General features: G+C 48.4%; 1 protein-coding gene across 1 annotated transcript in view; it reads left to right on the forward strand.

The window, feature by feature from the left end:
- Positions 1-23663, forward strand: part of LOC119403625 (uncharacterized) — a 52003-nt gene extending 28340 nt beyond the window's left edge. Inside the window, exon 5 of the mRNA XM_037670546.1 lies at positions 23598-23663. Within this exon, the coding sequence (XP_037526474.1) occupies positions 23598-23663 (66 nt within the window). The remainder of the gene's footprint in view (positions 1-23597) is intronic.
- Positions 23664-25058: the final 1395 nt, after the last annotated feature.

A 25058-nucleotide genomic window follows, 5' to 3' on the forward strand; every position in this document is an offset into this window, starting at 1 on the left:
CCACATTTTTTTCTGCATTATCGTAGCCTGTTTTGGCACTTGCGAAGTCCTAACACGACTGCATGTCCAAGCTGTAGCAATGGCCTCCAGATCGTACTTGTTACTCGGAGATTATTCGTTGACAACCAAGCAAAATATCTACTGCGTATGATAAAACATATCTGAAAACCTGTTTAATCCACAATAAGTAGTTGTAGGCAACGTGGTCATTTAAAAAAAAAAGTTATAGGCGTCTTAGAGGCCATTGTTGCGCTGTTTGCATGCAGCGGAAGTCTGAGGCAACATCTACGGAGATGACGTGCGGGGACGGTGTGGCCGACTATAAGCGCAAACTCGCTGAAGTAAACGAGATCAACCGTAGAGCATTATTTTCTGGCCTAGAATTTTTTATTAGCATGCATACACTTCAAGCAGATTCTCACATTAAACACTACAGCGATCAAATTAAGCTGCACAATCCCGCCGCCAGCACGCCCGCCGCGCAAAAATACGTTATAATCAGTTATAATCACCTCTTTTGTGCACGTCATGCTGGCGATTTCTCTCATTCTGTTCGAGTACGACCTTCGTGAAGTTCTTACGCGATGGGTCCCTGCAGCATTGGGAAACGTGGGTAAGTCCTTTTTTGGTGTATTTTATTTGTCGAGCTCTATCTGTTCACTGTCCGAACATTTACAAACTCCTTGCATGCCATGTAGCTCGTGGAGCGTCGAGCTGTTAATCATACTCCGCGGATATGTAGTCATAAAATGAAATCGTGACCCGGTTTCAAGGCAGTATAGTTAGGCTAAGCAGACACAACGGACACCGACGTCGTCAGACGTCGTGCGGACAGATTTGAAATTGCGCGCCGCAGTGTGGTACCTAGAAAACCCGAAATGGAGGCACGAACGTGCCAAGGAAACGTTCAATAGTTATTAATAGTCAGTGCAGCTGCCGCTGTAGCGTTTCCTGTCTACTTTACAGGCCGCATTACTTTATTTATAATAAATTATGTAATAACACCACATATAACCCAGGGCCCGTATTCCCAAAAGGCGACAATCGCAAAAGTATCGCCTTTGGTGCGCGCTTATTGGCTATTGAGCAAACCGGAAAAGTTAGGGCGCCATCTGGCAATTCCGCCGACGTCAATTTTGCGTCAAGGTGCTCGACGGTGCTCTCGACATATTTGCAATAAGCGAAGGCACCGTTAACCGTCGATTCGTGGTGAAGTCTAGCATTTCAGTGACGTAGGCGGTAGCTTCCAGTATTCAATCCTCGGTGGATATACGCAGCATTTTTTACGCTGAAGCTTTCATCGAGCATTACCTTGGGGTGTTATCAGCACTCGTTCTTTGCCAGCGCGTGTTTTTTCGTGGTTTGAACGTCCCAGGAGCATGAACCGTGCGTTGCTCGCGTGGCTTATCGCGAGCCGGCAACATGTTGAGATCTTGAGACGATGTCGCTGCGGCGGCACGCTACAGCTGAACTCTCCGAGTACGCCGTGTTAAACTCTCGACGAAAATACGTTTGACGCAAAGTTGCACTTTTTAAATATTATACTGTGCATTAAATAATCGAACGAAAAAACATTGAAAGCACTTTCAACACGTCTTACTCTTCAAGTAGCCACAGCCAAGCCGGCCAAGCCTGGCCACTGCGTAGAAGCAGCAGCACACGCTCGAAAACGCCGTACTCGGGTTGCTCTGCGCTGTTCAGTGCGCTCACTCCCGTGTTGTGAGACATTCGTATTACCAACGGCCAGTTGCAACAATGACGTCACAGGCAAGTCTTTTTTTTACTTATCGAACGCATCAAATTCTACGTCACCAAACGCGATACTATCGCCTTTTGCGATCGTTTGAGAATACGGGCCCAGTCCGCTACGTTGCGGTTCGTTCACCTGCTTGTATACCACGTGTTGACGCAGCACCTTTGTTGTGTGTAGTCAAGATGATGTTCTCTGGGTGTAGTGTTCTGTGATTGTGCTCCGTTGGCGGCGTCGCGGTGACATGTGTATTGTGCGGATATGAAGAAGTTCGATTGGTGAAGTGTCATCTCGTCGGAGACGGCGGCGGATTGCCGAAAATGTACGAAACGTTCATATGCTGCAGACTGGCTGCGCTATGCTCCTTCAAGGATTCGGTAATGGTACCCAATGCCTTTCTTCTGCAACACTACTTAACTTTACTAAGTCCTAATTATGTGCCTTGATTATGTGGCTTGCTAGCCTTAACATTTTCTTTGTTACACAAGGAAACTGTTTGTTGTGACAAACATTTTTGTCTTTCTTCTGTCATTGTCTTTTCATCTTTTCACATTCCTGACATCATTCTGCACCTGGTTACAAATTTTCATTGCTGCATACAGTAGCATACTGTCATTTGTTATCCATATCTTACTTTAAAAAACCAAAATCATGCATCCTGCCCTTTAAATTGAAGGCGAACAGCAAACAATTTTTCATGCTCTTCCTGTGATGGAGGAGCAATATCTTTTGTTATACCTGGGTTATCATTGGTTTCTTTTTTTTGCTTCTGATATAAGTAGATGCAATGTTGCAATGTGTCATGAGGCAAATTTTGTTGTAGTACTTTCATGAGGAAATGTTATAAATGAAGGTTTTGTTTCGAGTATTAATGAGGGCATTTTTTTAAATCGGGTGCAACAGCCCACGACTCTGCTTGGAAATGGCCTAGAGCAATGATTTATACTTTACGCCACACAACATTCTGAATGTATTCTGTGGATTGCACAATAGTGCAGGTTGCGGTTAATTAGCTGATTAGGCCTTAAACAAAGAAGTATTTGTCTGATATCCTGGAAACTACTTATCATAGAAAAAAATAACAATTGCATATTTGAAATTCGCACACAAATATTCTTAAACTTTCCAATTTCCGTTAAAATCGATCAAGAATTAAAGAAATGTTTTAAAGTACCACGTCTCCTTAATTCAAGAGTGCAACATATCTTATTGCCTTTTGATGTGACACGTTGAAAACACATGCCAGAAGCAGCAGAAGTACACAAGCATGTGTGCATTGTGGTTCCCACAAGATATGGCCAGCGTGGCCGGGAATTGAACCCGCTGCCTTGTGCGTAGCAGTGTAATGCAGTTCTAGGGCACTGTGAGGCATGTACACAAATGCAATGCGCCCGTGCTTGTGAAAGCCTAGTCCATTCACCACTCACTAGTACAAAGGAGGATAGCAAGTGCCCTTGTTGAATACAAATTTTGCAGCTCTTGAAGATGAAGTTGAAAGTTCGGCGAGTTGGTGATAGTCCATGTTTACGTGTGAAGCAGCGCACGAAGAAAAGGCACAAAAAAAACGAAACGACAGGACATTGCTGCACTTCGCAACTAGTTTATTTTGAAGAAAACAAGGTTATATACATACATACCAGTGTACCACGTGTGACAGTGACTCAAGTTATAACAGTTTCCAGTGATCTTCCAAAAAAGACTTCACAATCGCTCAGAATAACCAATGCTTGGCTGATTCAATCACCTTTTCTTTTAGGGACGTGGAAAGCCTCCATCACTTCCCTGGTCAGCTGATCCTTGTGATTAGAAAGTATCTCAGTTTCACGGAAAAGCGGTGTGCAACCACATTCCAAGCAATGTCGTTTAATGTGTGAATGAACATTGTTTGTTATTGATCGTTAACACACGGCTTTCAGAACACAAGAGATTACCAACAAACAATGTTCATTCACACATTAAACGGCATTGCTTGGAATGTGGTTGCACGCCGCTTTTCCCTGAAACTGAGATACTTTCCAATCACAAGGATCAGCTGACCAGGGAAGTGATCGAGGCTTTCCACGTCCCTAAAAGAAAATGTGATTGTATCAGCCAAGCATCCGTTGTTCTGAGTGATTGTGAAGTCTCTTTTTTGGAAGATCACCGGAAACTGTTATAACTTGAAAGTAATTGTCACGCGTAGTACGCTGGTATGTATGTAATAACCTTGTTTTTTTTCAAAATAAACTACTTGCGAATGCAGCGGTGTCCTGTCGCTTCGTTCCTTTTGTGCCTTGTCTCTCTGCACTGCTTCACACGTAATCTTGAAGATGCAGTTGCCACGTGGCCTCCCGCCAGCATAACATTGGGCACGCTAGTGGGCTCAGAAATGTCATACTAGGGATTGCCACTTCTGGTGACACGAGTATCTTTTTCAGACGCAAGAGCTACATTACTCTTCATGCACATTTTTGAAAGGGCTGTGAATTATACAACTCCCTGGAAAAATATATGTTTGTATTTAAAGGTGACATCAACAGCTGCCGGAAAAAAAACTCTTTGCCTAATTTCTGTGGTGGTATTCTTTTAAAACCGTGGCATGTTGATGGGGCACAAATTATTATAATGAGCCTTATGAATGACTTCTGTTAAGAATAATGCATGAATATTAATTTTTTTCAGCAGCCAAGCGACATCGGAGCCTGCATGCCAGATGTGTCCATCAGGGAAGAGGATTCATCAGATTATTAGTGTTCATATCGGGGACAATAAAGTGTTCTTCCATACAATTTTGTTTCCCTGCTCACCTTTGATTGATTGTTGTGCTGCAAAAAGACAGTACCTAATGGTTCAAACTGACTACTACCTTCAGTGAGGTGCAGGATGCAAAAAAATGTTTTTTCTGATGTTGCAATACTGTGGCAGTAGCGTTAATAACCATTTTTATAGCATTATTTAATGCTTCAAGAGTGCTGCCTGAATGGTGTGCAGCATGCGTGCAAACGTTTCTCTAATGCTGCAATGCTGCGAAAGCAACGTTAATAAAATGTTGTTGCAATATTATATAATGCTTTAGCGACGTAGCCTGAATGATTCAGCAATGTTGTTGCAATGTTTCTTGTCAATGTTGCGGGAATGCTACTGAAGGCGGACATTATCCACGTTGTAACAACATTGAAAGGCAACACTATGACAATGTTGCAGCAATGTTTTGTGCTACCAGGGCCAGGGAAGCCAGCCTAAAAAAGCCTCCCCAATTGTACACGAAAACTAGAGAGAGAGCGAGAAAGAAGAAATATGGGAAAAGTAGGGAGGTTAACTAGACTACGTCCAGTTTGCTACCCTACACGTGGGGAGTGGAATAAAGGAGTTAAAGAGAGACATATTTCACAACACACACACACACACAGTGCAGTGTTTCACAGGCGGTCGCTCAATGCTGTTGCCGTCAAGTATTGCACGAAGGTTCGCGCGGCTTTCTAGGCTGCTGTGTTGTGAGACCAGGCTCCCTTTCGCATTGTGAATATACGACTTCCGAAGCGCAGATTCCGAACACATGCTGCGATGCCCTTTTTTCTTATGATGTACGGAAGGAGCACTTTTGGTGCACGCGGAGAATGCGCCCAATGTGCGCCGCACGTGTATTATAGACGTGCCGGGCATCCGAAAAGCATGGCGAAGCGGCATTTCAGTGGTTTGCGTGTGTCACTAAGGCGCACGTAACATAGATTTGGCCACTGGACGTGTAAACATAACTGTCATTCATTCATTGCTATGGCTCTCATTGTATCTTTTGGTTTAACATGCCTCTTGCTTGGCGAAGAACCCATGGGCATTTCAACGGCACCACTCCAGACATTTTCATTCATTCATTCATTCATTCATTCATTCATTCATTCATTCATTCATTCATTCATTGCTATGGATATCAGTGCTTCTTTTGGCTGAATTCTTTTGGCGAATTCTTCACCCTTCCTCGGTGAAGAATTCGTAGCATACATTTCAACGATACCATTCAGATATCTTCATTCATTCATATATTCATTTATTCATTTATTCATACATTCATTGCTATGGCTGGCTGTCAGTGCTTCTTTTGGGTGAACATGCCTTTTGTATGGGGAAGAATTCGTAGCAGACATTTCAACGGTACCATTTCGGACACTTTAATTAATTCATTCATTGCTATGGCTGTCAGTGCTTCTTTTAGTTGAACATGCCTTTTGTATGATGAAGAATTCGTAGCAGACATCTCAACGGTGCTATTCCAGACATTTTCATTCATTCATTCATTCATTACTGTGGCTGTCAGTGCTTCCTTTTGTTGGACATGCCCCTTGATAGGGGAAGAATTCGGAGCAGACATTGCAAAGACACCATTTCAGGCATTTTCATTTTCTTACAGTCGTTTGGTTAAAGGATGAAATGGAAACTTGACTTCGTTTCTCGCGGTACCTTTCGTAGCGTCGGTTACGATAAAGCTATTTGAATATGCTGCAGAACTTCGCAGTATAACCAGATCGAGCACGGAAGTCTTTCGGGATGACATCAGCGAGGCGTGCCCTTACGCTACGCAGTTCGCTTTGTGAACAGTAGAATCGCGGTGTATCACTTCATGTGTTTATTAAAGACGATAGTCTTTCTTGGGGAACTTAAACGCAGAAATTTTGGTCTGTCTTTCTGTCTGTCTGTCTTTGTGTTTGTCGGCACGTCCCTCGATTCAGCCACTCGGCCAAAGTTGAACCACTTGCCCAAGGGCCAGCCGTCTTGAACAGGTACGGCTGTTCATGCTTGTGAACGTTGTCGATCAAAAAGTAAATATCATGCATATCTGAGGTGCAACATCACTAGGTAAGTATTAGGTGGCGTGTTCCTTTAATAGAAAATGCATGCATACGTAATTTTAAGGACCCTAGTTTCTTAAGCTGTGCTGAAAATGCATAAGAATGGAAGCTTGAGCGAGTTGGTATGCGTTCATCTTTGTTGAAACAGCGCTCACTAGACGACGATGAAGTAAAAGAAGGCACAGGACAGGCGCTGCCTGTCCTGTGCCTTCTTTTACTTCGTCGTCGTCTAGTGAGCGCTGTTTCAACAAAGCTGAAAATTCGACTGCGCTGAAATTTGCCTTCCTCCGTGCCCTTCGCACGAGCTCATTGTTGTGTTTCGGTTTCGGTTCTGTATTGCACTGTACGAATACCATGGGTTGGTGTTGAAAAGCTTTAGTTTTGAGAAGGCCAAGAAGGTGAAAAAAAAATATTTAAAAAATGAAAAAGCAGCCTTGTGGGCGGCCTTCAGGCTGCCGGTTGTGGGCGCCGCTCTGACGTTCCTGTTTTACCCAGGCGACATGTAAATAAAAGAATGTGTGGAGAGTACTCGTTGAGTGCGGACGTTTCTCTGCTTCAGCGCTTCGCGCCAAACCGCGTTTTCGGGCTGGCTGGCGTCCCCGCCGGTCGCGTTGGTCACCGCCGGTCTTCGCCTGCTGCTGCGCCGGGACTACCAGCACGCAACACAGCACTCATGTTTCCCGACGTATTGCCAGATGGCGTCCATATCTCACACAGCGCCTCTTCTATCGTCTTTACACGACATTTGCAGCGAAGCACGCAGATACGCGGCCAATTTTTTATGTTCATGTTACCGGATAATGTTTTGTCCTTCTCGTGAACGTATTTCTAGCAAGAAAATGTCATGTTAAATTGTTATTGATGTTAACCGTCTGTGATACAATCAATTTTTCTAAACATAGCGTTGTACGCTCATTAATATCTTATTCTCACCATTTCTGTGTTGGGGCAACTGACAGCTCAGAGCTCATGGCTCTCTAAGGCACCTAATTTTTTTTAACAAGAAAGTGTTTTATGCCGGGGTCCACCACGGCTCCACTGACGCATTTCCGTCATGGATATTACATTGTAAATTATAAAGACTAACATATGGAAAAGAAAAAATGTTGCGTCACCGGGAGTCGAACTTACGACCCCAGCGCGCAGCGCGAAACGACTGCGCCACAGACGGCACGTTCCTCGTCATGCTAAAGGTATGCTATTTATATACACCATTTGCCGGTGGCGGAACTCAGAGATCAGTAGTACATCAGCGTGTTTTCGTTATCACTAGCGAGATGGCGCGAAGGGCTCGAAGGGCGCGCTTTAAAGGTCGTCGCCCCTCGCGTTGAGATGAGCGTGCACCTCTACAGGGCGTGGTCGCTCGTGCGCGCGCGCTAAACTTGTACGTCTTGCGCTCTCATCGCAAGTTTACGTTAAAGTTACAGAGAGCACGAAGGTCACTTCGCTCACTGCAGCGCGCTGCTCACAAACAAATAAGTTACAACTGTGACAGTTCGCGCTCATCCTGTATATATATATACTTGTGCGTTCGTTTCGTGCGTCCTCCTTTGTATTTGATCAGCGCGCTTCAACTGTTGAGCTGTGACAGTTGTTAGTGCTCATCATGTGTATGCTCGCTCCGTGCGTCATTTCTGCTTGAGCAGCGTGTCGCAAGTTTCGAGCTGCTTGCCGTTCTTCGTGTGACATTACAACTTGTTGCTAAAGCATTCATTCCTTCGCCCTCGGGGCGAAACAATGCACAACAAACGCTCAACTACGTCTGTGAAGACACATTTTGCTTTCGTGTTATACCAATTCCTATGACAAAGAGATCGGCCATGTTTTTTGTGTGTTTTTTTGCTTAAAGGGACACTATATAGAAAAAACGCTGCCATCTCGCCCTGCAAACGTGAATGTCGTTCCGCGATCATTTACAGCAGGACGAATTTGTTCCTTTCGTCGAGCATTGCATTCACGTTGCTTTTCTGGTGTATTTAATCTGCGTAGTGCCACGCCCACTTCTTGTTTTATTTTATTTTTTGGGGGGGGTTTGACCAGCAAGGACGGTTATCAACGCTCGAGGCAGTCCGCGAAGCAGTGTTCGGGAGGCTTCTCGATTGTAGTAGATCGTTTTGTTAAGATTTCGCGCCGCACGCGAATGTTCCAGCTCTATCGAGAGATAACGCCGCCACCAGCGATATCGCTGGAAAGTTCGATAGCGCCTGTATAAAAGCCGACGCACTTGACCACTCGTGAGTTGATCGACGGTCGACGCTCTGTTCGACGCTATCAGTGTATTGCTGTAGTTTGACTTTCATTTTCCCGGCCACAAGTTCGGCCAAATAAACAGTTTCATCTCGGACGGGCTGACTGCTGTCTTCGTCGACGTCACGACCACGTGACATCTGGTGGAGGTGCTGCTTCATGATCCGGACGCCACCGCGGAGCGCTGACCCAAGCCCAAGCCGCGAAGAAGACGACTCTAAGAACAACCCGGATCCTCGAACCAGCCGCCGGCAGAAGGGACTACAACCAGAGTACGGGCTCCTTCCCGAAAACGCCAGGCAGCCGAAGACCGTCACATCGACCGCCGAGACGATGACAGACCCCCTGCCACCTACAACGGTAGTGATGCAAAAGCCAAGGGAGCCACCAACTTTCCGTGGATCGTCGTTTGAAGACCCGGAGAGCTGGCTGGAGACGTACGAGCGAGTCGCCGCCTTCAACCACCGGGACATTGAAAAGAAGCTGCGCCACGTCTACTTCTACTTAGAAGACGCCGCGAAGACGTGGTTCGAAAACCATGAATCGAGCCTTCAATCCTGGGACCTCTTTCGGACGACGTTCCTCAATACCTTCGCGAGCATCGTCCGCAAGGAAAAGGCCGCTGCTCTGCTGGAGACAAGAGCACAGCTACCGAATGAGACGGTCACTATCTACACGGAAGAGATGACGCGACTTTTCCGCCTGGCCGATGCTGCCATGCCTGAGGAAAAAAGGGTCCGCTTCCTTATGCGGGGAGTGAAACAAGACCTCTTTGCGGGATTCGTGCGGAACCCACCGAAAACTGTCACCGAATTCCTAAAGGAGGCTACAACAATCGAAAAATCCCTCGAGATTAGGACGAAGCAGTACAACCGCTCAACCCTGTCGACAGGCTACACCGAAGCGCACTCGCTAGGCACCGACGACCTACGGGAAACCATCAGAGCGATAGTGCCGGAGGAGCTGCGCAAGCTGTTGCCTTCAGCGCAGCCTCAAGTCGATTCGATCGCCGACGTGGTCCGCGAGGAAATCCAGCAGTCGCTGGGCACCCCCTTTGCAGCGCAGCCGCAGCTGCAAGCAATGAACTATGCTGCTGCAGCCAGACGCAACGCCCCCCCCCCCTCCTTGCCCGCGTCAAGACGCCGCGCCGCCGCAGCAGTTCCGCCGCCAGGCACCGCCGCCACCACCAACGACGCCATACCGCCCGCCGACAGGACAAGGATGCGCCCCCCGAAAGACCGACGTTTGGCGTGCCCCTGACAACCGCCCGCTCTGCTACCACTGCGGAGAGGCCGGCCACACGTACCGCCGCTGCCAATACCGACAGATGGGGCTACGCGGATTCGCCATCAACGCGCCCCACCCGCAGCCGCCTGGCGAACGGCCTCGCGACATTGACGACTACCTCACCGGAACACAGTGGCAAGAACGACGGTCTTCCCGATCGCCGTCGCCCGGCCGCTACATGTCACCGCACCACCGGCAGTACACTGGCCCAAACAGGGGCCGGTCGCCTAGCCCGTATCCGGGAAACTAAGGGCAGCAACCGAAGGAGGTGCGGTTGCTGTACGACGAAATGCCGAAGATCCTCCGCGGCCGCCGACGACGACAACGCGACGAGACCTTCAGAACACGACGCAAACCGGACGGAGCCCTCACGACGAAATTTCGCGGCCCGAAGAAAACCTCACGACGCAACGTCAAACAGCGGGACCAATCGACGAAGCCGTGATCCGACGCCACGACCTAACCGCAACGCAAGACGACGGACTAGCGACCTCAATGTTCTTATCGACGGCCACAGCGTCACAGCTCTCGTCGACACCGGAGCCGACTATTCCGTCGTCAGTGGGCCATTCGCCACCAAGCTGAAGAAAGTAAAGACCGCTTGGAGTGGACCCGAAATCCGGACAGCTGGAGGCCACCTGATAACGCCGATTGGTATCTGCACGACTTATCCTGCGAGCTTCGTAATCCTACGAAACTGCTCCAGGGATGTGATACTCGGAATGGACTTCCTAAGTGACCACGGCGCCGTTATCGACCTGAGGTCTGAGTCGATAACACTAAGCTCAGACAAAGCGCTCCCACCCCACGCGACGCCAGGGAACCATGCACTTAAGGTGATAGAAGAGCAGGTGACCGTTCCGCCGCGCTCCAGCGTCATTATTTCCGTCGGCACCGAAAAACCTGCGAACCTTGAAGGCGTAATCGACGGCGATCAGCAACTACTCCTGAACCGTCAAATTTGCGTCGCAAGAGGTATCGCCGAGCTGCATGACGGTAAAGCAAAGGTACTGCTGACAAACTTCAGCCACGAATATAGGCACCTCAACATGGGTGCGACGGTAGCCTACATCGATGAATGTGTAGCCGCCAGCGATGCTTTCGCCCTCTTCGATGCTGCCGAACCTGCTTCGACGAATAGAGGTCCCGAACCGGATTTTGACGTCAACCCGAGCCTTCCGAAGGTCAAGCAAGACCAGCTCAAAACCCTGCTCCTGTAATACAAGGACTGTTTCCCGTCGTCATCGCGGGTCCGACAAACGTCCCTTGCTAAGCACCGAATTATAACAGAAGAAAATTCTCGACCACTCCGACAGAGCCCCTACAGAGTTTCGACGCGAGAACGTGAGGCCATAAAGAAACAAGTGGACGAAATGCTTCGCGACGACATCATCAAGCCTTCAAAGAGTCCGTGCGCATCACCTGTGGTGTTAGCGAAGAAGAAGGACGGGACACTGCGCTTCTGCGTTGATTATCGGCGCCTGAATAAAATCACGAAGAAGGACGTGTACCCCCTCCCACGGATAGACGACACCCTGGATCGACTTCACAACGCGACGTACGTTTCGTCGATGGACCTCAAGACCGGCTATTGGCAGATCGAAGTAGACGAAAGAGATCGAGAAAAGACCGCTTTTATAACTCCCGACGGCCTCTTTGAGTTCAAGGTCATGCCTTTCGGTCTTTGCTCGGCACCTGCGACGTTCCAGCGCGTCATGGACACCGTACTGGCCGGATTGAAGTGGCAGACGTGCCTTGTGTATTTGGACGACGTCGTCGTGTTTTCCTCGTCCTTCGACGAGCATCTCCGGCGGCTTGAGGCAGTACTTCAAGCAATCAAGACCTCTGGACTGACCCTGAAGCCAGAAAAGTGCCGATTCGCATACGACGAGCTCCTGTTTCTGGGTCATGTGATCAGCAAGTCTGGAGTGCGCCCAGACCCGCGGAAAACAGCTGCCATCGCCGACTTCAGCGCCACCCACCGACAAGAAGGCAGTGCGCCGATTTCTCGGCTTATGCGCCTATTACAGACGCTTCGTCAAAAGCTTTTCACGGATCGCCGAACCACTGACGCTTCTCACGAAGGCTAACGTGGAATTCAGGTGGGAAACGGCGCAAGTGCAAGCATTTCAAGAACTTAAACGACGCCTGCAGACGCCACCCATACTTGCGCATTTCAACGATTGCGCCGATACGGAAATACACACCGACGCAAGCAGCGTAGGACTCGGTGCCGTCCTTGTGCAAAAGACTGACGGGCTTGAAAGGGTTATCAGTTATGCTAGCCGGTCACTATCCAATGCCGAAGCCAACTATTCCACAACAGAAAAGGAATGCCTTGCCATCATCTGGGCTACGTCAAAGTTTCGCCCCTACCTCTATGGCAGGCCCTTCAAAGTTGTCAGTGACCATCACGCCTTATGTTGGCTAGCTAACTTGAAGGTCCCTTCTGGTCGTCTCGCACGATGGAGTCTCAGGCTTCAAGAATTTGACATTACCGTCGTGTACAAGTCCGGACGAAAACACTCTGACGCCGACTGCCTGTCCCGAGCCCCCGTCGACGCGCCGCCGCAGGAGGACGACGACGACTGCTTCCTCGGAAGCCAGGGGCGTAGCCAAGGGGGGTTCGAACACCCCCCCCCAAAATTTTTCAATTTTGCTTGCGTATATAGGCACGCACAAATACATACACACGCACGAACTTACATAAAGTATGGTTGAACCCCCCCCCCCCCCCCGAAAAAAATTTCTGGCTACGCCCCTGCTCGGAACTATAAGTGCCGACAACTTCGCCGAAAGGCAACGAGCCGACGCGGAACTGGGGGGCCTTATGGAGTACTTTGAGTGCAAGACCGCCGTTGTTTCGAAGGTATTCAAGCGAGCACTGCCGTCGTTTTTCTTACGGAACGGCGTTCTCATGAAGAAGAACTTTTCGGCACTTCGAACCGACTACCTTCTTGTCGTGCCCTCATCATTGCGACCAGAAGTCCTCCAGGCCCTACACGACGACCCGACGGCTGGGCACCTCGGTGTTTCCCGCACGCTCGCCAGAATACAGGAAAAATACTACTGGCCACGCCTTGCTGCCGACGTCGCCCACTACGTTAAGACTTGCCGAGATTGCCAGCGACGGAAGACACCGCCGACGAGGCCCGCGGGACTTCTGCAGCCAATCGAACCACCTCAACGGCCGTTCCAGCAAATCGGGATGGACCTACTGGGGCTGTTCCCGACGTCGACTTCCGGCAACAAGTGGATCGTCGTAGCAACTGACTACCTCACCCGCTACGCCGTGACAAAGGCCCTGCCCAAAGGCAGTGCCGCCGAGGTAGCCAAGTTCTTCGTGGAGAACATCGTCTTGCGTCATGGCGCCCCAGAGGTCCTCATCACAGACAGAGGTACCGCCTTTACTGCGGACCTAACTCAGGCGATCTTAAAATACAGCGAGGCGAGCCACCGTCGCACCACCGCCTACCACCCGCAGACCAATGGCCTCACCGAGCGTCTTAATAAGACCATCGCCGACATGCTGGCCATGTACGTCGACGTTGAGCACAAGACGTGGGACGCCGTCCTTCCGTACGTGACCTTCGCTTACAACACGGCCGTCCAAGAAACGACGCAGATGACGCCGTACAAGTTGGTCTACGGAAGGAGCCCGGCGACGACGCTCGACGCCATGCTACCGAACGTCACCAACGAAGAAAACCTCGACGCCGCCGCTTACTTACAACGTGCCGAGGAAGCTCGACAGCTCGCCCGACTGCGCATCAAGACCCAGCAGCACACCGACAGCCGTCGCTACAATCTTCGACGACGCTTCGTGGAATACCAGCCCGGTGACCGTGTCTGGGTCTGGACGCCGATACGCCGACGTGGGCTTAGCGAAAAACTCCTTCGGCGATACTTCGGACCATACAAGGTTCTTCGACGTCTCGGCGCTCTGGACTACGAGGTCATCCCGGACGGCATTGCGAACTCCCAGCGACGCCGCGCACGACCTGAAGTCGTTCATGTCGTGCGCCTTAAGCCGTTTTTTGCACGTTAGCGAACCTGGGGACTCTACTTTTACCTTTGTTGTTGTAATTTATTTATGTATGCACTTGCTTTTTTTCTTTCTCTCTCTTTGATCTTTCACAAGCATCGGGACGATGCTTTTTCAGAGGGGGGGCAATGCCACGCCCACTTCTTGTTTTATTTTATGTTTTTTTGGGTTTGACCAGCAAGGACGGTTATCAACGCTCGAGGCTGTCCGCGAAGCAGTGTTCGGGAAGCTTGTCGATTGTAGTAGATCGTTTTGTTAAGATTTCGCGCCGCACGCGAATGTTCCAGCTCTATCGAGAGATAACGCCGCCACCAGAGATATCGCTGGAAAGTTCGATAGCGCCTGCATAAAAGCCGACGCGCTTGATCGCTTGTCAGTTGATCGACGGTCGACGCTCTGTTCGACGCTATCAGTGTATTGCTGTAGTTTGACTTTCATTTTCCCGGCCACAAGTTCGGCCAAATAAACAGTTTCATCTCGGACGGGCTGACTGCTGTCTTCGTCGACGTCACGACCACGTGACACTTGTGGACGTGATACTTGTGCGTTCGTTTCGTGCGTCCTCCTTTTTATTTGATCAGCGCACTTCAACTGTCGAGCTGTGACAGTTGTTAGCGCTCATCATGTGTATGCTCGCTCCGTGCGTCATTTCTCCTTGAGCAGCGTGTTGCAAGTTTCGAGCTGCTTGCCGTTCTTCGTGTGACATTACAACTTGTTGCTAAAGCATTCATTCCTTCGCCCTCGGGGCGAAACAATGCACAACAAACGCTCAACTACGTCTGTGAAGACACGTTTTGCTTTCGTGTTATACCGATTCCTATGACAAAGAGATCGGCCATGTTTTTTGTGTGTTTTTTTTGCTTAAAGGGACACTATATAGAAAAAAATTCGCCGCCATCTCGCCCTGCAAACGTGAATGTCGTTCCGCGACCATTTACAGCAGGGCGAATTTGTTCCTTTCGTCGAGCATTGCATTCACGTTGCTTTTCTGGTGTATTTAATCTGCGTAGTCTACCCATGGCAGTGTTAGAACGAACTCAGTGAGTTGCTAGACGGGTCTGCCTTTTATATATGAGAGCGGGAAACACACGCGGAGAGAAGGAAGGGCCGTTTGACGTCATTCGAAGTCATCATGTGATGCGCAAAGCAGCTGCAACCTAATCTTTACCGGGAACGCGTGGATCATCCGGCACGCGGTTTTAATGCTCGTTAAGTGGTTTACTTTATTGAAACGAAAACTGAGCTCTGTGCTGTGTGCCTGATTGTAAAGAGAGATATGCCGTTTGCCTTCATTTTTTAAAGGGCCCCTAAGCCATCCAGAGGTCGAAATTTAGTTGCGACGTTAAAGTTGTGCACGGGTCTTAAGTGAACGCTAGATGGCGGAGTTACACGCGTTTGCTCGTTTCGCTCTTTCCTTCGCTACGCTGCGTTCGTCGACTCGTCTGTCCACCTCTCCGAATGTCCTTCCTCACCGACCGCGGTGAAAACGCAAGACAGAGGAGGCGTTGCGCAAGGTGCGCACGCATCTGCTAGCAGAGGAGCACGCGAGCGTCTGTGGTGAGTGGCGGGATTTGCGCAATTTCTGTGGAACATACGCGCTGTAGGAATTTTGTGCTGACGCCACGAAATTTTTCAGGCCAACGAGAGGTATACAGCTTTGCTGTCAAATAGCGTGACCCCAAGACTGTCATTTACGCAACGCATTACCATGTTGAATAGGACAAAATGACATGTTCTCGCGATTGCCCCACTTCGAAAAAGATTCTGTTTCCCATTTACAACATCTCTATTGCACCTGCATCTGGGTAATTTTTCGCCTCCGCAAGAATTTTTTAAATTATCACCTTCATTGCATCTCAATTTCACAGTTAACCGAGACACGTGACTAATTCGCCAAAACGTCAGGGTCACTGCGCATATGTCGTCGTTATTAAAGGTCCGGTCTCCAGTTTTAGGCAAATAAACGCCATTACGATGGTGAATTTCACACAAGAAACACCCTTCGTCTGTCGTCCTAGCATTAAACACGTGGAACATTAAACCTGCTTGTTTTTTGCAGAAGACGTGCCACTAATGTGTACAACGATGCTAGACCTAATAAAGTACATTGTATAAAATGTGCCAAATGCTCACAAATCAATAGGAAAGGTAACGTTTTCACAGAGCACGAAAGATGTGCGATAATCGATGCCAACATTTGTACATGTTTCTATAAAACACAGTAATAAGAGAAACGCTTGGAAGTCGCAATTTGCAGCTCGTGCACCACAGTCGAAACCGCTCGCGAGTGGCGTACGTAGTGTTGCAATTATTACTACAGAGTGTAATGCGAAGACGAAGGCTAGAGCAGACACGAAAGGAGAGGACCATGCGCTTGCCGCGCGTGTTCTACTTACTCATCGTGTTTGTTGTTTTTCGCGCTGTAATAATAGTGAGCCAATATCAACTAGCCCATTTCATCGGTTCCGTACATCCCGTTGCATGAAGTTCCTACCATCGAAGCAGCAACCATTCCTCAAGATTGTGGTGCACGGAACTAAAAGGCAACACTATGCTGTGCCTGGACTGTGTGCTCATCAGAATCGAAGGGGACGCCTGTTCTCGTTCGGAAGTAATCCTGCATGCTGCTTGATGGCGTTGCCGAGATACGCTCACCGAAATGAGCAGTTCGATCGTGGACAACAGTACGTCCCTTCTACCGAGCGCAGGGGAGACCTCGTAATGGCACTTCAGATTATCTTCAATTGGGTTTAGCGAGTAAGGTCGAAAGGCACAAAGTACGGGCACCTATAGTACCAGCGTCAGAATTTCACACGGTGCGGGACCTGTGGAAAATACGCCTATGTATAGAAGTAACATGGTTCAAAACACAGACATTCCTACAATATTTACTAAAGGGAACTCTGGCGCCACACGACACGGCACTTACTATCAAACGAGGTTTAATGGAAGAAACCACAACTTAACACGCACCGAAGTGACCAATACTCAGGTCCTAGGACTACTACACCATCGTCCAGACTTAACGTCGTAGAAGAAGGCCTTACAGGCGCTGCTAGGCTTCCTGCGATGTACTGGCCTGTCAGGACGATTCTGAGTGGAACGCTCTCATGTGCGTGTGCAGTTGTGGTTGTTTTTTTATTATTATTTATTTTTTATCTCTCTCTCTTTCAATCCATTATTCCCCAACCCCAGCGCAGGGTAGCATACCGGATACTAGCTTCCGGTTAACCTCACTGCCTTCCTCTTATCTTTCTCTCTCTCTTAATGAAAAAGGCTCATTGAACAGTCAACACGGTGACAAAGATGACAAAATCGATCAATAAGGAAAACTAACTCGGAAAACTAAGAAAAACCAAGGATGAACAGGAAGCAATATTACTAACATAATCACTTAGGCACGAGGCAATGCGTGAGTTTTAGCCAAAATCTAATAAAGCAACTTCGTTACCAAGTAACAAAATGGAAGGCTGCAGCTAACATAATCGGACCCCTTCTTTCGTATGAGATACGCCTTCATTATTCGCGTGATAGCTTTTCATGGCGGCTTAAGAGCACAATGGTGCTATCAAAATTCTGATGACAACCGCAATCGCGACAATACAAAAAAAAAGGGTGCGAATGTGCAAAACCCTTTAAAGAAGTATGGTTTTACGTGCCAGAACCACGATATGTTTATGAGTGGAGGGTTCCTGAAATTTCGACCACCTTGGGTTCTTCACCGAGCAAGCATCTAAATGCAAGTAGGCGCGCCTCTAGCATTTCGCCTCCACCTAAATGCAACAAGGACGGCCAGGATAGAAACAGCAGCTTCGGGTCAGCGACCGAGCACCGTAACCACTTTATCACCGCGGCGGCTGAGGCCGCATGTGAAAGGGATTGAATAGACCATGCTTTTGGCACATAGGACCAAGTGAGTTCCATGTTTCACCTTGCGAACATTTGTACTCGGACTACCTTTGTCATATAAGCGCCTGGTAATTGCTTCGCAAATTCCCTCCCGATAAAAGGAATGGACGTAGGGAATAATGGCCATTTTATTGCTATCATGCTCTTTAGTTTTCTTGCGTCATGGCTGCGCTGCTAGTTCCCCAAGTAACGTGTCGCATTCGCCCCGTTCTTACCACTGTCGCGATTCTGGTTGCCGTCTGGTTTTTGATAGCACTATTGTGTGCTGAAGAGACCGTGAAAAGCTACCACGCGAAATAATGGAGGGAAACTACAATAGGGGATCAGTTTGTGTTAGCCAGCCTTCCAGTTTCGTTGCCTGATAATGAAGTTACCTTAACAGAATTTCGCTAACACTCCTAAATTTTTATGTTTATGTTTTCGAAATTTCGCTTTCTGTTCTTCCTTGGTTTTTCTTAGTTTTCTGAGTTTTCCTCATTCATCGATTCTGCCATCTTTGTCGCCATGTTTAACTGCTCAATGCATTTTTTTGATAAACTGTCTTTGTGTGCCTAGGGCCTGAATATTGGTCACAGTGGAGGGTGTTCAACATGTGCGGCTTCTTCAATTAAAGTTAAGTTGATAGTCAGCGCCGTGTTGTGTCCCCGTCTTATCGTTTCGTCTGTGTCCCTCGCGCTGCAGCCACGATTAATCTTAGCCAACCCGCCCAATGTTCCATCTCACAGGTCTAGTCAACTAACTCAACTTGAGATCGTACCCTCATGCAGTAATTACATTTCTGTTATATCTATTTGAAACTCTGTACCCGCATAAAGTCGCAAAAATGTCTATTTATGTATGTGTTCGAATGTTAGCTTCACTGGTTAGTATTTCCTGTGTAGTCGATGCCGCATGAAACTGTACCGTTTCGAGACCACCTCCCCAAAACTTTGTATTTAATGATCAGTGGCCTAGGCAGAAATATTTCTCGGCGAGGGGCGCGGGAGCGAGGGGCGAGGTGGGACAGCGTTTTTATGTGTTTGTATACTCGTAGACATGCAAAATTGAAAAAAAAATCATGGGGGCTGAACCCAACAACCCTCCAGCTAGGCCAGCGTTGATGACGCTGGATTGTTTAAAATCCGAACGCGCAGCAACACAGCATGTATTTTTTTTTTCGCCAAAAATCACACATTCCGCAATATGTCTACAAAATTTAACGAGGTAAGCTCGTCGCAATAAGAAAGTTACCCGCGAAAAAACGCCGCTAATAATTCATCTACAGATGTATCGTAACGACGAGGCTATAGAAAATTAGCGCAGCGTGCCCTCATCAAGTCGCGCAAGGCTCGGTCGCAGCAGAGGTGGTGGGCACCTAGCTGGTCCTGGCATGGCTAGGCTTTTATTCTCTCACGTCTCTCTTCCCAACCCTTGCTATACTATACTACACACAGGGGCGGATCCAGCCACTCGTTTTAGGGGGGGCGGTCGCTTGCAGAAAACTGGAGAGGGGGGGGGGGGGCTCACTTTTGTTTTTAGTGTTACCTTTATTAAAGGGGCCCTGCAACACCTTTCTTTGTTATATTGGAATAGTCCCATTATTGACGTATGACTCTTCACGAGCCATATGCCGCAAAAATTTTTCGAATCCGTCAAGTCTAAGTGGTGTTACCAAATTATAGAGATCACGTTCCGCAGCTTTCTCTCTCAACTCAACGCAGCGAGCGCGCGGAAAGCTGCGCGCGGCGTGAGGGGAGGGAAGGAGGGCGGAGGTGCGAGGAGGCGACGTCAGCGCCGGCGGCATTTTTTTCATTTTTTTCTCTCCGGCGTTTCGGCGCAACCACGTGGTCTGTGCCGCCACTTCCGGTCGGCTTGCGTCGTTCTCGTCGAGCGGAGTCGATCACGCTGTGTATCGCGCGTGCTTGAAAACTGCGCGTTGGTTTGGTAATGTTGGGTGTGCACCTCGAACGCCGTAGTGTTTTCATCGCTCTGCCAACCATGGAAGCAAACGTGCGCGCTCGTTTGGAACGAATGACAGCTGAGATCGGTTTTGGCCCATACTCCGATACACCGCCTCGTAAGACGGCACTGGCAGACGACCCCGAAGCGCCCGCCATTACCGGACGCCAGCATTGTTATCGGAGACACGCTGCGCCCGTGCCTCGGTCGGTCGTGAGAACGTTCCGACGATGCAGTTCTCAGCTGACGAGGCAACACTCGAACGGCTGCCACTCTCAACGGCAACCGGCGATGGTCAAAAGCACAGAAATATTCACGTTTTCGGCACTGCGCATGGCGAAGAAAACGGAACCACGCAACTACGAGCAGACGAGCTGTCGGTGAGACCGGAAGTGCTAATATTAATGTTTGTTCGGTGTTTTTAACGCGATAACATAATATAAACATACATATTATCTACTTATTGAACTAAAAATTAACAACGAAAGTAAAAATGAGGGTGCTATCGTGATTATAACATCAGCCAATGGTGGAACGGCCGACAATCGCGTCATATTTTGCGGACTAATACATCATTTGTCGAGAGAAGAGGGAGCGATTTTCAGCTGACTTTGAGAATTTATTGTAAATTCCAGGCCGTGCGCATCGCTATAATATTTGGCTCGCGTGTTCTCGGGAGCCTCGACTACCGATCGGCAGCGCTTTTTGAGCATGCTCGAAAAGTGTTGCAGGGCCCCTTTAAAAGAACCCCATCACAGCATAAGTAATTTGTACTTAAGCTGGTTCCACTCATTTGTCCTAATCAGTTTTCAAATCTTATTAAATTGGAAGAATTACTACAATTTACGGGCTACCATTCTTCAGATATATGCCCATTTGGATGCGCTAAGCCTTTGTTAGAAATTGGGTTGCGTGGCCGGTGCGAACACGGGTTGGTGTCTTGCCGGGCAGTCATCAGGATAAGTTGATGGAAGGAAGAAAACTATACAAGTAATTTACATTATCCAGATCACAGGGAACAGGCACGGTGCTCTCCGGTGCACCAGCACCGGATCAATTTAGCAGATTGAGGTCCACCGTATTTTCCCTCTCTCCACGCTGGCACCACTCCAGGAATACACCAATCCTGGAAACTTTGTAGGGTCATAATGATGAGCACACACCTGCACTTCAATATTCAATGTCCCGTTGACCGCGCAAGGCTTCAGAGGTTGAGGACCGCCATCTCTCACGATCCTTCCGGGGATTAGGAGGCTCGTTGACCTCGCGTTGTCAGCACTTGTACTCGGATTATACGTTCGGACAAAAATCATCCGTATGGCGCCGAACAGACGGCAGAGACGACATGGCAGGTTCACGGTGCACTATTAGAGTCTTTTATCAAGTTACGGAAACACGGTACACAAATAGCCCTTACAAAAATATATTTAGGCAGTCTATAGACTGTGTAAACCCATTTTTGGACAGCCTATAGACTGTCTAAATCCATTTTTGTAAGGGAGGGTACGGGATCACAGCAGCGCTCCTCCTCTCTCACTCGTCCGCTCCCAGTTCCAGTGATGCACTAGTGCATCTCCCGAACGACAGGTGAATCGTTAAAGGGACACTAAAGGCAAATAACAATTTATGTCAGAGTGAAAGCTCAATGTATGACAACGTCTAAAACGGCAATATTATCAACAGCAGTGCCCTACTTACCGAGAAATTAAGCTAAATGTATCACACGATGAGCGCCACGAGCGGGATATTTTGGAAACGATCCCGATGACGTGAGGGAGTCCGATCACAATTAATCACTCGTAATCAAACTAGCTGCAATAAAAAAAGAACCTTCCGTGCATCAAGAGACGTAATAAAATGCTGCTTGTTCGTTTCTGTTTATTTATGGAAAAAAGAACCTCTGTGACCTTGCCATGGGGAACGGCGCGCGTGGTTCAAAGGTTCCGTTTTCGCCGAACTGCGCTTCGCCCGGCGCCCTGCTTCGCTCACGCGGTCGCGTCTCAGTGGTAGTTTCGGTATAGCGTACTCCCGCGTGTGTTTTGCGCGCTCGTGAAAGTCGTTCTGACAGAAAGTTCGACAAAATGACGCATGCATGTGATGTTGCCGGATGCCCGAATGGTGCACGCCGCCGCGCAGTAAAGGCGTGCAACGTTGGGCACGGCAACAGTGACGTGAGAAATACCGCTTTCAGGCGGGTGATTTGGACTGCGCTAATGCGATGCGGACCACTAAAACGTGGTTTTATGTCAAAATAAGCACTTCCTTGGCACAAAAGTAGCACTGCGAGGTTTCTGCACCGCTATTTCAACAATCAACGTCGACTTAATATTTGCCTTTAGCGTCCCTTTAAGAATGCATGGACTGACAGGCAATAATGAGGCGTGACACCGCACAGTAAATTTCGAAAAAGATTTTGTGGCGTTGGGGTGCCTTTACCGCAATTAGCAGCGGCGAAAGCACAATGATCGAGAAAGGAAGAGCGGTACCGTAATACCATTGTTGCTCTTCCTCAACCCACTCCAGGTCGTTTTTGAGAAGCGAGGTCAAACCTTTCAAGGCGACAAGGCACGAGTGGCGGCTCTTAGAAGCCTTCTTGATAAAGAAACACGGAGAGAAATGCGTGAGTGAACCGTCACTGGTTTTAACCGATAAAAAAATAGCGTTTCTGACAGCCGGACCAGGGGAGGCACGCGAGTGTAGGGAGGTGGTTTCGGAGCTGCGCATGTGCCGTTTGAAAATGACACTATTTATTTTAGAGAGTGCTTCAAAATATATAAAGCACTGCTCCACTTGCTCATCTCCACGCGTACGTCGCATCGTTTGAAACAAGTAAAACGAAGACAGCGACGGCAAAGAAGAACGGCAGCAGCATCACAGACGACGAAAATTAGCAATTGGCACAGTGTTTACGCATATTCACGTAAGCCTTGCAAATGACTTTCTGAGGAATACCCTAAAAAAAATAGCTGCGCACTTTGTAACCGAAAGAATAAATCGCAATCTGCATATTAACATTATATTGGACTGAGCATGAGCAAGAGATGCTGAATATATGAGCGTGCGACATATCGCTTGTACTTTAGAAAACTTATCTCAGTCAACGTGGCATTGCTGCGGTACCTTTGAAACTTCCGAACAGAGAATCGTGGGCAGCGTTTATTTCATGCAAAAGAAAACAATTCATGTTCATATTCTTTCACATGTCTTGGAAAACATACCTTGAAGTTTTTTAACATGTGTAAAAATATACCGAAGAAAATTTACTTAATTCAATCATAGTGTTATAGCGGATTCTGTAGGTATTGGTATATTCCTCGTAACTGCATTAGAAGGGCTGCAGAAAGATACACTACAGTCAGTTTGCGGATCTCTTGGCTGCTCTGAACAGGTTAATATAACGACAAATTGCAGGATATACTTGGCTGAATACTGGCGTGACCGGTATCTCCAATACTGCAGCTAGCAATGATAGGCACGTTTCAAGTCTTCTTGAACTCAGAAACAAGAGAATCAAGGGGTGAAAATATCAAACCGAAAGTTCTAAACGCAAACTATATATTTGTGCGTGACCTACGCTTACCTTGTGTCGCTGGGACAGGTCAAGTGGCAACCACAGTACCAGTCTCCAGATTCATACGACTCGGGTAGCAACGCGCGCGTCTAGACACTCGCAGGGCGGTGGGACAGTCGCCAGCCGCCTGTGCCTTGTCAATGCGCACCGCTGTTTCCCGCCAAAGTTGAGAGTGGAAATCCTTGGCGTAAACAAAGGCGATGCAGCCACTTTCCTTTCACTCCTACGCTGTAAGAAGCGCAGTGCAACGTCAAACCTACAGCATTAGGACTGCAATCCGAAAAACCTGCAGCTGCCGTGGAAGCTCTCCCATGCTTTTCGCCGAAAGAATAAAGGGAGAAAGGAGTGAAAGGTGAGACGACACGTGAGACTAGACTGCTTTAGCAAGATACGGCAGTGACGGTAATACCCTAATATTCACCTGCAGCCTTTTCGAGAACCTTTTACCTTTGAGTTCTCAGAGGGACAACTTCGTACCAAGCGACAAGCTGCACTGGGAATGCCAGAAATAACGGTGACGTGAAGAACACTGTTTTATCCCGTCGACGTCAACAATCCAGAGGTTCCTACAGGCTTCGTTTCGTTGTCATAACCTTCGCTGGTTCAGATATGTCAGCGATGTGTGCAATCCAGCGTCTTGCCTTACGCCGCGAAGAGACTTTGTTAAACGAGTACTGACACAAAATTTTGAAGGGGAAATAACTTGTGGGATAGATTTGTGTGGACACATACGCATCACCTGTGGAATATCAATGGATAATATTGCTTAGAACATATTTAAAATCGATTTTAAAGTGCGTGTCGCGCCACTGCACGCGAAGCTCGCCTTTGGTTTTCGTGTAACCAACCAACCACCACCTGCTCCACGAGTTTGTGCTGGCTGCCACGATCCTTGCGAGCGCTCTCTCCTAGCAGACCTTTTGAACGGGAAGAGGGGGCACACTTGCATGGGAGTGCAAAGGCTGATGTCCTTGCCTCGGCAGTGCATTTCTGGGGGGTCACGCATACTTACAACGCCTCAGAGGCAGCACCCAGAAAGCCTTCGTTGAAAAGAGTTGACGACTCGGTGCGTATGTGCACGCGGTCTTGTGTGCTCACGTAATCAACTATGTTTTAGGAAGCTGAAATGGCTCCAGCCACAGCTTGAAGAGAGCCCAACGTTTCGGGATCGATTCGGTCCCATCCTCAGGGGGTGACTGCGTTTTGTTCTTTCACCACGGCTCCGGCTTTCCCTTTCCCTCACGTTTCGGAGGCCGTGAACGTGTACTGGGGGCATTTTTCCTAGCGAGCGGTTCACATTTGCAGGTGTGTACGGAATGTGCCAAGACTCGAGCAAGAGTTTCTTTCGCATATTCCTTTATGTTTCTAGAACAGAAGCGCCGTCAAAGTCGATTTTATGGTCGTGCATCTCACAATGCGCTGCAAGAGCGCTGCGCGGCGCTTCCATGTTCCTGACGTCGTTCCTGTGTTGGCGTATTCTCTCCGGGA

This window comes from Rhipicephalus sanguineus, chromosome 8 (genome assembly GCF_013339695.2).
Source record: "Rhipicephalus sanguineus isolate Rsan-2018 chromosome 8, BIME_Rsan_1.4, whole genome shotgun sequence".
NCBI lineage: Eukaryota > Metazoa > Arthropoda > Arachnida > Ixodida > Ixodidae > Rhipicephalus > Rhipicephalus sanguineus.